The sequence below is a fragment of the Berghia stephanieae genome, chromosome 6, assembly GCF_034508935.2.
Source record: "Berghia stephanieae isolate SIO BIC M18660-M18661 chromosome 6, UCSD_Bste_1.3, whole genome shotgun sequence".
Taxonomy (NCBI): domain Eukaryota; kingdom Metazoa; phylum Mollusca; class Gastropoda; order Nudibranchia; family Aeolidiidae; genus Berghia; species Berghia stephanieae.
This window is the reverse complement of record NC_088365.1, coordinates 29,883,544-29,896,458: the sequence shown is the minus strand read 5'-3', so window position 1 is coordinate 29,896,458 and position 12,915 is coordinate 29,883,544. Positions and strand designations below refer to the sequence as shown.

Below are 12,915 nucleotides of genomic sequence, written 5' to 3'. Positions count from 1 at the left end.
ACTTTTTTCTAAAAAATTTTTTAAAACTTGTTTAGCAGGTTACGACTTCCTTATGTTTTTTGACATGGTGGAAACTGGGTGAAATTTGTATTATATTGGGCATGAAAGTTCATATCTTTAGGAAACGTCAACAATGGATAACGAAGAAAAAAAATTAATGATTCGATTTTATGATAAAGATTAGACCATGGCTTTACGTTCAATTCTTATTGGCAAGAAATAAGTAGGGTTCATTGAGATAGCTCAATTGATATGTCTAACAAAAAAGAACAATTCGTAAATGTGCGATCAATCTTCTCAAAGTGATATTATGTCAGCGTGACCCTGACGCTTAAAATTCAATATTACCGGCTACAGGAAAATCGTCACATTTGTTACGATTCAGCGAACTTTTTTTCTTTTTCAGACATGTTTTGTACATCAGAAAATTTGAAGATCAATCTTTGTTATAGTCATAAGAAGTTAATGCAGTTTTGTAAAGCTCGTTTTACTGAAGAAATAATGTATGTACTTTTTGCTTTTGAATTAGAGTGTTGAGTTAGTTTATAATTTCGAGAATAATCCTGAAAATAGTCCGTAAATTTCAGACCTGTTGCTTTGACATCCATCACCATGAAATGTCTGGAGAAAATAATAATATGTGTTCTTTTCAATGAAATTAACAAAACATTGAATCCACTCCAATTTGCATATACACACTCACAGGTAGTTGACGATGCCCCTGTGACTCTAAACTAGACTTTAACATCCAACCTAAACAAAGTATCGGGAAATTATGACAGAATCCTCTATGTAGATTTCTCATCAGCCTTTAATGCTATGAACTCACAATTATTAATTAACAAATTACAAGAGATTGGAAGATTTTGAAATGGATTTAAAACTTCCTTGATAAAAGACCTCAAAGAGTCCTCCTTGTGTTAAAGCTCTCAAATGAGAGAACACTATCAAACGGATGTCCCCAGGGGTGTGTATTGTCACCTATTCTATACATTTTATGCACCAATGACTGTTGACCACTCCATTCAAACTGCAAAATAATCAAATAAGCTGACGACAAAGCGACTGTAGGTCTTCTCAACCATTATGATGATAGCATAAATAAATATTTTGATCAAGTTGATTTATTCACTAAATGGTCTAGTTAATATGCTTCAGTTAAATATCACAAAGACAAAAGAACTGATTTTTGACATTGCACTTAAAGAACAAAATGAACATGTGAAACTAAATATCAAAAACGAGGAGGTAGAAGTAGTAGATGAATTGAAGTACCTCGGAGTGCATATTGACAAATCTCTCACTTTCAAAAAACAGATATATTTTATTAACAAAAAAGTGGGGCAGAGATTGCATCTCTGAAATTTAGATCTTTTGAAATTAATGAAAAGACAATGATCCTAATGTATAACTCGCTTATAAGAAGTGTAATTTCCTTTGGTATTACGATGGTAACTGTGGAGTGAAAGAAAAGAATAAAATCTAACATATAATAAATATTGCTGGGAAAATCGTTGGTTGTAATTTTTTTAAAGAGTATCTCAACTCCACCAGAAAAGATCCTCAGAATAGCAAATTCTACACTTACCCAACCCTCTCATTCCCCCCCCCCCCTCCCCCTCTTACATTATTTATTTAAGTTGTTACCATCTGGTAGACGTTTTGAAGGCATTAAAACTAAAACTAACAGATACAAAAACTCTTTTACACCCTCACCAGTAAGAGTACTAAATGAAAAGAATAATATATTATCTGTTATTAGACATTGCCTGATTATGGTATATTGATTTTTTTTTAAATTAAAGTTTGAATCGTTATTGTAACCTGTCGCTCTCTCTCTCTCTCTCTCTCTCTCTCTCTCTCTCTCTCTCTCTCTCTCTCTTTCTCTCTCTCTCTCTCACACACACAAACTCTCTCTATCTATCCGTCTCTCTTTCTCACTCTTTCTTTCTCTCTCTTATATTATATATATATATATATATATATATATATATATATATATATATATATATATATATATATATATATATGTATATGTATAATAAACATTTGAAATATAATTAAGATAGTTTGACTTCTACAACGTTGTTATCGAGCGTTGCTCTCATCAGGAAGTGGAAGTGGAAGTAGATTGTTGTGTTTTCGAAAACACAACAATCTACTTCCACTTCCACTTCTGATGAGAGCAACGCTCGATAACAACGTTGTAGAAGTCAAACTATCTTAATTATATTTCAAATGTTTATAAATAGCTCCTTTTATACTAAAGTTGAGCACTATTATTTCATGGTTTTTGTTTTATAATTTATATATATGTATAATATGTTGAAACCAAATGAAAAGTTGCCTAAATTGACAATAAAGATATTATTATTATTATTATTATTATTATTATTATTATTATTATTATTATTATTATTATTATTATTATTATTATTATTATTATTATTATTAGTGTTATTATTATTACAGGGAGGGCTAGTACTTAAGCTAGAGTGCAAATGTCTAAATTCAGAGGAGTGAGTTGTGTGTCTTAAATTTTCAACAACAAAAAACAAAAACAAAAAACAAACAAACAAAAATACCCCGTAAATTTCATAACTCTTATCCTTTTGACTCCATTGTCTTCATCCACTTTGTTTCGATATATCCATTTTCTATTTATTTTTTACCGATGTATCTATCATCTATCAAGCTATCTATATATATAATTTATCTAACTGTCTATCTATCTATCTATCTATCTATCAGTGGGGTAAAGTTTGAGGCAAGTTCATGTTGTTCCTCTTACACAAAGGTCGAATAGCGGTACAATCTTTGCCTCTACTGTTGGCATCTCTTAGATCTATTCTTACCAGTGGAAGGCATGGCCATCTTGACATTCCGTCCATCGGTCAGATCTGTAAATCCGCCGTGGTAGGTTACCCATGATTCTACCATTACCATACAGAAGGTAAATCTAGAGTTGACCCCCTTGTCGAGGGATAGATGAAGGGAGCCTTGGGGGTAATGCCAATCCACGGTGCCATTTTCACAAATTTTGTTGAGATCGAGCGTCGCTAAATGATCTTTGTCGTCAAATAGGCTGAATTAAAATAAATGTATGAATGAATGAATGAATGAATGAATGAATTGTAAATGAATAGAAAAAATCAAAATTTTGTTGACGCATTAAAAGGCATTTAACCGACGTGCATCTAATGGGGACGATCTATATTACCTTTCCATGTTCTCGAGTCAGTGATCATCACATTGCAAAATGTGCTCAACGTGACCCACATAGTGAAATGTTTAAAGTTTTCAAAATACTCATCATAATAGACATGTCTAGGTCATTTTGTTCAGCTTAACTCATGGGTATGTTAACAACTTTCAGAAACAAAACGTATTTACATTTATAAAGAAATATCCAATCGTTGGACAGCAACAAATCATGTGATTAAGGACTTGTTTTGACGAAAACCTGAATATTGGTCCTATTGCTCACATAGTAGGATTTAACCTAACACAACTCGCTGCATATATAGGCAAGTAGTACAGCTATGATTACCAACAAAAAACAAAAAACATAGAGACATATTCAGTAGAACAGTCAAAGGGGTATGTTAGTTTCTTATATTTTATATGCAGGACATCTAATTGTACATCATTTTGTTCATCAGATTTACAGTCTAACAAAGGATAGCAAAGAAATTATCTAAGGCCTACTTGGACTAATCTGGAGCCTGTGACAAATCTGGTCTGTTACAAACTGGACAGCCCCCTGAATCTTCGGGTACCGGGTACATCAAAATCACACGTTAGCTGCGCTGAGCGACCAAGAGAAAGTCACTTCGATCAACACACGGCGCTTTCTTGCGGCACTCCAGAGATAACTTTACGTCGGCGGAAGAAAAAAATTAGCTTAATTTTAAATAAGGGTGAAAGGTTGTCATTGGATAATTAATGGGATAATCTATCCGTTCACCTCACCTTACAATCGATTGTTGTTGACAAGGATCGTCCCAAATGCTCCCTTCGCTAAAAGCGACGACGAAACACAAAAACGCTCCAAAGCTTAAAGGAGATTTGTGGATATTATTTATGGACGCCATTTTAGTATCTACACGACTGTAAATCTTACACTGTGTACGACTAAAGATCTTTTACTATTCATAACTTAACAGCATTTTAATGCACCATTTAACCCTTTAACGACGAAACAGGATTTATCTCAAACTATCATTTTTTTATCATCTTTATTTGTACCTGGTAGTCAGGGGAAATGCACTGCCTTGTTAACAACATTGTTTTGTCAAACGTTAAATGTATTGTTTATATGGTGTGATTAATGAACATCTTAGGACTTCTACTGTGTTCTTATTTTATAATACCCAACACAATTAAGCTGGAATAATGTATTGACTAATGGCTACCAACTGGAAATGCAACAGATGTATTTTCTCTCAGGACACCAAGTTTACTCTTCCGAGAATTATAGATGGTCCAATCTTTTTTTACCACCATTTTCAACACATAATTATATTTTGTACAGCTTTAAAATGTCCGTTTAAAAACAATTTGCGATATTATTCGAGACATAACCAAATTATGAGAGAATTCTGAGTCTTCATTGGTATTTGAACCCACAACTTTCCGATCGAAAGGCGAATGACTTGCCATATACTATCGACGTGTCCCTTACGTAGGTTATGTGTTTAATAAAATTAACGTTGAAAATAAAAATAGAATAGAAACTTAAACCAATTTAAATCACAGAGACATTTATTTGATGTTTCGGGTTTCCCCTATGTCAACAAATCACGATGAATAAGGCACTAAACGAATGTCATTTTGTCACCGTGTGGAATCAAAGGATCGGCGAATTTACACCCTCAACACAAGTTAATCGTTAATTGGGTCAGATATGGTTAAGGCTTTCTTATCTACATGCAAACGGCACTGACGAACTCGTATGAGTTAACCTTTTCTACGCGATGTTCGATTATATCTGTCACTGTTTTTTTTTTTTGTTATATTGATCTTAACGGGCAGCAGGTAAACATCAACACCGGATAAATAATGGGTGATTTTATGATTTGGAATAAAGTCAGGTCTCGTCGTCATGTCATTTGTCTGTTTTTCTTATTTCAACTTGTGTGTGTATGTGTGTGTGTGTATGTGAAGGGTGGATCTGAGCTTGTAACAGATTAAAATAATTTTAGTGCATGTAAAAAAAAAAAAAAGGTCTAGCAAGCTTATAAATTATGTAAGATTATTGTCTAAATATGCACTTAAAGTATTCAAGAAAAAGTAAGGCACGGATTACTAGTTCAAATGAAACAGAAGAGCTTGATTCCAAGAACAGTCCTATCCGTGTGTCTAGTCTAGGGGACAGAAACCTTTGTGACCCATCGCCTCAAAGTGGCATTATGACGGGATGAACTAGGTACAGGAAACTGAGTTTACATACACAAAAATGAAACTTTGGATGAATTCATTTTCTGTATGTTGGAGAGTAAATGCAATTTCTTACTTTGGAAAACACTTTTAAAATTCGTATTACTTATCGTTTCAATTCTAAATTCCTTTTTGGGGATCCCTTTCATCTCGACATAATACCGATTTGAGACGGTGGGTCACATTTCTGACTTTGTGTCCGCTTGGAAAAGTAATATCACCACTAAAGCACTCACAAAGCCAAGTACTTTCTTTACAGATAAAGAAGATTAACTAAAGAAAGTCATGTACGTCAGACTTTGGTGGTTTCTCGACACTGACAATGTTTATACAAAACAAAAGAAGTAAAACTAAATGAACTAAAAAGAACAAAGAGCAATATAAGAAAAATGTTTTTTTTTTTTGTTTTTTTTTTTAAAGGTTTAACGACGCTTGCAACACATTAAGGTCATATCAGCGCCAGTAAAAAGGAAGAAAATGGGATAGTAAAAAGTTCCAGAAGTACAATCAAAGCACCCAAGGAAAAGGAAGACAAAGGGGAATTGGTTCAAATAGGAAGCAGATGTAGATTCCAAGAGCACAATATCAACACTTAGTTTGAGATCACTAAAAGCCTCATCCAGACAAAAGCACAGGTCCCCACTAAGAGGAATACATTCAAATGTTTTTTTACAAATCATATATAATATAAAGAAAACAATAGGTATAATGCATAACAGAGAGATTATTTACAAGGGGAAAAAAATATCATCTCCCAAAACTATAACTATACATTCGACTGTCCCTCGCATCCAAGGACTCCGGCCAGGGTCAGGACAAAACCAAGTAATCTCACCCCAAGACTAAGACAGGCAGCATGTTAGAAAACAGATATAGGGGGATAGAAGACACAGTAAGTGCCTCACTGTCCACTATGAGAGGTCAGGAACCCCATCCAGAAGGCTATGGAGAGATTAATCCACCAGCTCCTGAGTGCCAACTATCCCCAGCCCAAAGGAGCATTATCCTTGCCACAGAGCTACTGTAACTGAATTCACAAAGTCATACAAGTGGCTGTATTGAAACATTAATTTATTCACACATGTACAAATCGTGTCACCATTAGGGCAACACATTACTGTTTACCATTATCATAATTCGTGGAATAACAATTGTATTCATTTATTTATAAATTTATTCATCTATTTGGGCGGGAAAGGGAAGAGGTCACTGGTAAAAGAGTGAAATGCCGGCTGTGAATGACGTCATTTACTGCCTTGCTCCAGGCCTATTTATTTACGGGGGGGGGGGGGGGGGGGGGGGGGGGGTCCCGGCAAAATCTTAAAATTGCCCATTTTAAAGGTTACTATGCTACCCAATCACAAATGCGTGAACAGTGAGATGGAGGGAAGGATTCGATTCGAAGCCAGTATTAGCTGCAGTCGAAAAAGATCTTGCAACAAATTAGACGTTACATTGATAAAGCAGCTAGGGCTCCCATATTTGCGACCAGGCTACATAAGAACTGTTTGCATTTTGCAAATAGTTGCTCTGAGTATCCCACCTTTGGTAATTAATAGAGATATTGTTTGTTTATTCGTTTGTTTGTCTTTAAGGGTTTTACGGCGCTTTGACACATTTAGGTCATTTCAGCGCCAGTAAAAAGGAAGAAATGGGATGGTACACAAATTTTAGTTTTACAATTAAAAGCACACAAGAGAAGTAAGACAAAAGGGAATGGTACAAATCGGGAATACATTTAGATTTCAAAAGCATGCTATCGTTGTGCATAGTTTGAGATCACCTAAAAGTCTCATCCAGCCACAAGCAGAGGACCCCACTAGGAGGAACACATTCAAATGCTTACATTATACATTCAAAACAACAAATATATATGACAAATACATAACAGATAGATGATTTACAAGGGAAAAAATATCACCTCCCAAAACTATAACTATAATATATTTGACTATTACTCCCACAGCCAGGGACTCCGACAAGGGAAAGGACAAAAGCAAGTAATCTCATTCCAAGACAAAGACAGAAAGCAATTTGGAAAACAGACATAGGGGTATAGAAGACACAGTAAGTGCCTCCCTGCCCTTTATGGGAGGCCAAGAACCCCACCCAGAGATATTGGGTATAGAGATATTGAAACAAGGCAAGGAATCAAAATAACAAATAAACTGTCTATTTACATGTCTAGTTTCATTTTTCAAATCTAAATTATATATATGAAAAAAAAAGAACAAAAATATACAAAATGTATATTCTATTGAAAGTTTTAAATATACCTAAGCCATAAATAAATCAATACGTGATAGACAATCACTTCAACCACACAACTCTATACAAAATGCAATTCACACACAAAACAACACAATTTTGATTTTGACATGACTAACTGCACATACCTTCTTTAATGAATAATTTGAAATGCATGGTACGTGTAACATCATTGCAAGGAGAAAAATAACATAACATTACATCGGAAAGGTAGACTTAGATAATATGCATGTATTAAATCATTGCCAATAATATTGTCATTCTAACTAACTTAAAACAGACGGGGTTCAATTTTACTTTCACCTGCCATCATATGTTACAGTTTTTGTCAATATGGCAGTGTCGACGAAATAACTGGACGAAATAACTTGACGCATTATGGACCCTTGGTAAAAATGATTAGGTCTACATTTATAGCCAAATATTAGAGAAATTATGAAATGACCCAAAACACACACACATTCACACACACATACATTCACACACACAAACACACACACACACACACACACACAACCCAAACAATCACACCATTTGTTTGTATATTTTAAAAAAAATTTAAGGTGCTTGCGACATTTTTCTATCATTTCAGCGCCACTAAAAAGAGAGACAATGAGAGATATCATCTGCGTTTATAAGCACCCATGAGAAAAGATTAAAAAATGGGTCAGAGAAAATAAAAACAGAGAACACACCCAAGAGCTGTTTTTTTGCTTGTTTTGTTTTGAATTATTGTCTTCAAATAATTTAATGCTTTTTGCCTATGGCGCTATAAGACCATTTCAGCGTCAGTTACAAAATTAAAGTGTCGAAAGAACAGACACATCCAACGCAGAGCATACATTTTGACATCACCACTTTCGAGAGTAATTTTTCATTTTTTGGGTCTTTGTTTCTGTTCATCCTATTCATTACGAACCAATTCTAAGTTATCTGTATCAAAAATCATTTCAATCAAAAAAAAAAAGAAATTGAAGGAAATGAAAGAGGAAATGCAAGTAACTGTTCGGGAACAGCAAAGTAAATCATTACAATTAATAGAAAAATAATTTGAAATAAGATCTTGAGATTTGTATTTCTATTTTGCAATAATGACTTACACTACCTATGTTAAACGCTGCCAATTTTGGAAAATCCACAAATTTAAGAATGGTAATTAATCAACATTGCCAGAGATAGTGTTTGTTTGATTTTATGGGTTTTAGGGCATTAGCGACATTTTCGTCACATGTCAGCACCAGTAACAAGGAAGAAAAGGAGAAAAGTTGTATATCTGAAGTGAAAATACCAAAGAAAAGTAAGACAAAGGGGACTGCTCAAAAAGAGAACAGAGAATCCACGAGCAATCCAACAAATACATTGATACAAAATATAACTATTTTGGTATTATTTAAAAGTTCCGTCCAGGAACAAGCAAGGGATCCTGCTATGAAGGATATACTCGAATACTTTCAAAGTACATACAAAATATTCAAAACTAAAGCAATAATAGTACATCGCAGAGAGATGAATTATCGGGGGGGGGGGGGGGGGGGGGGGGGAATATCATCTCTCAAAAAAAGGAACTTACATTTGATTGCTTTCCTCTCAGCTAAAGATCCAAGCAAGGACCAAGAAACAAATGAGCAATCACAGTCCAGAACAAAGGCAGAGAGCAACATGGAAAGGGAAACTAGATGTACGTGTAGAAGACACAGCAAAAGTGACCTTTCCGCCCACCATGGAAGATCAGAAGACCACAGCCAATGCCAGGGATAAGATGTTTTGTTTTGTTTTTAAGGGTTTTACGACGCTTGCAACACATTTAGGTTATATCAGCGGCAGTAAAAAGGAAGAAAATGGAATTGTAAAAAGTTATAGAATTACAATAAAAGCACCCAAGAAAAAGTAAGACAAAGGCGAACTGGGAACAAATAGGGATCAGATGTAGATTCCAAGAGCAAGCATACCACCAATGTACTTAGTTTGAGATCACCTATAAGTCTCATCCAGACACAAGCACAAAATCCAACAAAGAGGAATACACTCAAATGCTTACATTATACATTTAAAATAACATATATAATAATACATAAAAGAGAGATGATTTACAAGATGTGTCCATTGATTGACATGACCTTAATTAACTTTGTTGTTTTGTTTGTTTTTAAGGGTTTTACGGCGCTTGCAACACATTAAGGTCATATCAGCGCCAGTAAAAAGGAAGAAGATGGGATAGTAAAAAGTTCTAGAATTGCAATTAAAGCACAGGGAGATAGAAGACGCAAGAAGTACCTCCCTGCCCACTATGGGAGGTTGGGAACTCCACCAAGTGGCGAGGAAGAGGGGAGGGGAGGGAGTGGGGGCCAATGTTTTAAATGAGACATATGATATCCTTTCTCCACCCCCCCCCCCCCCTTCCTCCTCTCTTGTGAAATGGGAAATTACAAATTTAAATAATTTCGTGTGTTTGTGTCTGTGTCTGTTTGTGTAAGTTTACGTAAATTTGTGTGTGTACGTCCATTTCATCGTTGTTGAGAAAAAGAACATTTGAAAGTTAAAAGAAAAAGGATTATGAAACATCATAAGACATTATGTAACAGACGATAATGGTAACAATGTCATATTACGTAGTGCCATTTTCAGGAAGCTGCACTGACTATTTTTTCTCCCTTCGTGTTGCTGCTCTGTGAATCAACATGAACAAACCTACCATCTACACTCTACACAACAGACACATTATAATAATAGTGGGACCTGTTAACACTATATTTTACTTACATTGTGGTAAAGTTTAATTAAAAAAACAAATAATAAGAAACCCAAATTCTTTCATAATAGGTGATAAACACTCATTTGAGACACATGAGAGTTTGAATAATTGGTGTATTCCTACTTTCAATGTTGTCGATTGGTCGAAAATCAGTAATTTCAATATCATCAACTAAATTAAGGTCTTCCAATTTGCAACGTGGTATGGAGTGGAGAGATAGCCACCAGTTATTTCCTAACTCCAAGTCAAACACCCAACGTTTTGATTTACAGAAGTTGCACCGAAGGAAATCTCTACGATAATTGATAATATATACGTTTATTGTCATTAATTGTACCTCAGAAAAGTCCTCACAACCTACTGCTTATTTTCTGTTTCTGTTTATTGCTTTAGGTCTCTTCCAACACAAATGAGGTTATATGAGAGACCGCTGAAACAAAAAAAAACAAGAAATCTAACAAAAATAGTACAAATGTAAATCAAAATCATAACCTAAAGATATAAGCTAAATTATAAATAACCAAGAACAAACAGGCAGAAGATTTACAGAAAAAAAAATATCCCCTGTCAAAAATACAATCACAAACCAAAGAAGCAGGATAGGCAGTAAAGAGAAGAAGAAACGACATCACTATCGGATCGTACACCCATGCGAACATCATAGGTATATGATTCAAGGGTGATGCTCCCATCCAACCACCCGCAACCTACTGCTTAGAGAAGAGTAAAAACTATATACACATGTACATAAAGAGACTGACATAATATGATGACAGTCATCAAACCATTATCTACAATACATATCATAGATAAACGAATGACAAAATGTTATCTTAAGTAATGAAGAGAATAGAAGGAGATCTGTTTTTTAAGCTTTTATCATAATTGTCATTAAAAAATGTTATATTACATACAACCTCAAGCACACATTCTTCACAATCTTGTTTGTTGTTTGCTTGTTTTAAAGAGATTTACAGTGCTTGCGACACTTGTAGGCCATTTCCGCACCAATAAAAAAGGAAGACGATTGAGGAAAAGTTCTAAATCTGAAGTTAAAACCATCAAAGAAAAAGTCAGACAAAGGGGACTAGTTCAAATAGGAAACAAAGGATTCCGAAACAACCTCATCAATCTGCCTATTTTGACATTACCAATAAATCTCATCCATCCACAAGCAAAGGAACCTGCTATGAAGGATACACTACTCAAATATTTACTAAGTACAGCATATTTCTAAAAATAAAATAAAAATATGATAGTTCATAATACATAACAGAGAGATGATTTACAAGGAAAAAAATATTGTCTCTCAAAAAATGAACTATACATTTGACTGCTTCCCTCTCCACTAAAGATCCCCATGAGGACCAGGAAAAAAAACAACAAGCAATCTCAATCCAGATCAAAGACAGAGAGAACATGGAAAGGGAAAACAGATATTATAGGGTATACAAGACAAAAGTGACCTATCCACCCACCATGGGAGGTCAGAAGACTCCAGCCAATCTTCACAATTTTGAACACTACATAAAAGTGGTTGGAACATTCAACCAAATGAAATCATAATCCAAAAACAGAGGTGGAAAATATTAAGAAAAATAAACAAATAGAAATCTTGGTCATTTGCTAAAAGATGAGATTGAGATGTATGAAATTCTCCAAATTTGCAACTCATAACAAAATAAAAACTAAAATAATACTTATGAAGCGACAGAAGGAAAAGTCACAAAGGAGACATTAATTAAAATGATTGACAAAGATTGAAATTCAGACAAAAATCACTAACCTAGGACTAAATCAGACCAAATTACATATATTTTAAAAAATATTGCAGCTTTTGAGCGTAAGGTGGAGATTGAAGGTCACTCTAATAGACCTTATAATAAAGCATTTGCGTTCAGAAAGAGTGAATCAAAGTGAAAATTTGGGTAGCACATCTGACTTATAATCAGAAGGTCTAAGATTCTATCCCTAGTTGAGTGGGTTGATTTTTTGGGGGAATACTTTTCTTCTATTTTTCTTTATGCTTTATGTGACATTGGGGGTTCTGATAGCTCATTTAAGTAGAGCATTCACTTCACATGGAAAGGGACCAAGATCGAGAATTTTTTTTTCTGACCCCCTGTCCACCTAGCAGTGATTGGGTAGCTGGGTCTGTTAGATCTGGTGGAAAGGATTTTGCGATAGACTAGCATCCTATCCAAAGGATCCCGCAAGGTCCCAGGTTTGATATTTTTTGCCAAGATGACAGTCATTTACAATTGATTGATATTTGAGGGACGAGTTTTCTGGACAAATCTGTAAATACCAGTTTTACCAGAGTACTGCAATTCACTGGTTAAAGGGGAAAAAAATCTATATCAATCCATAACACACAATTTCCACTCTTATTTCTATTAACTATAATTTGAAAATGCTTTGGAATTGATGTAGGGTATTCAAATTTGGCATACATT

General features: G+C 34.6%; 1 protein-coding gene across 1 annotated transcript in view; it reads right to left on the bottom strand.

Annotated features, from left to right (window-relative positions):
• LOC144975668 (uncharacterized) overlaps positions 1-4,176 on the bottom strand; it is a 4,721-nt gene extending 545 nt beyond the window's left edge. Inside the window, exons 1-2 of the mRNA XM_078919859.1 lie at positions 3,973-4,176; positions 2,856-3,085 (exon numbers count right to left, since the gene is read on the bottom strand). Coding sequence (XP_078775985.1) covers positions 2,856-3,085; positions 3,973-4,094 — 352 coding nt within the window. The 5' untranslated portion in view covers positions 4,095-4,176. The remainder of the gene's footprint in view (positions 1-2,855; positions 3,086-3,972) is intronic.
• Positions 4,177-12,915: the final 8,739 nt, after the last annotated feature.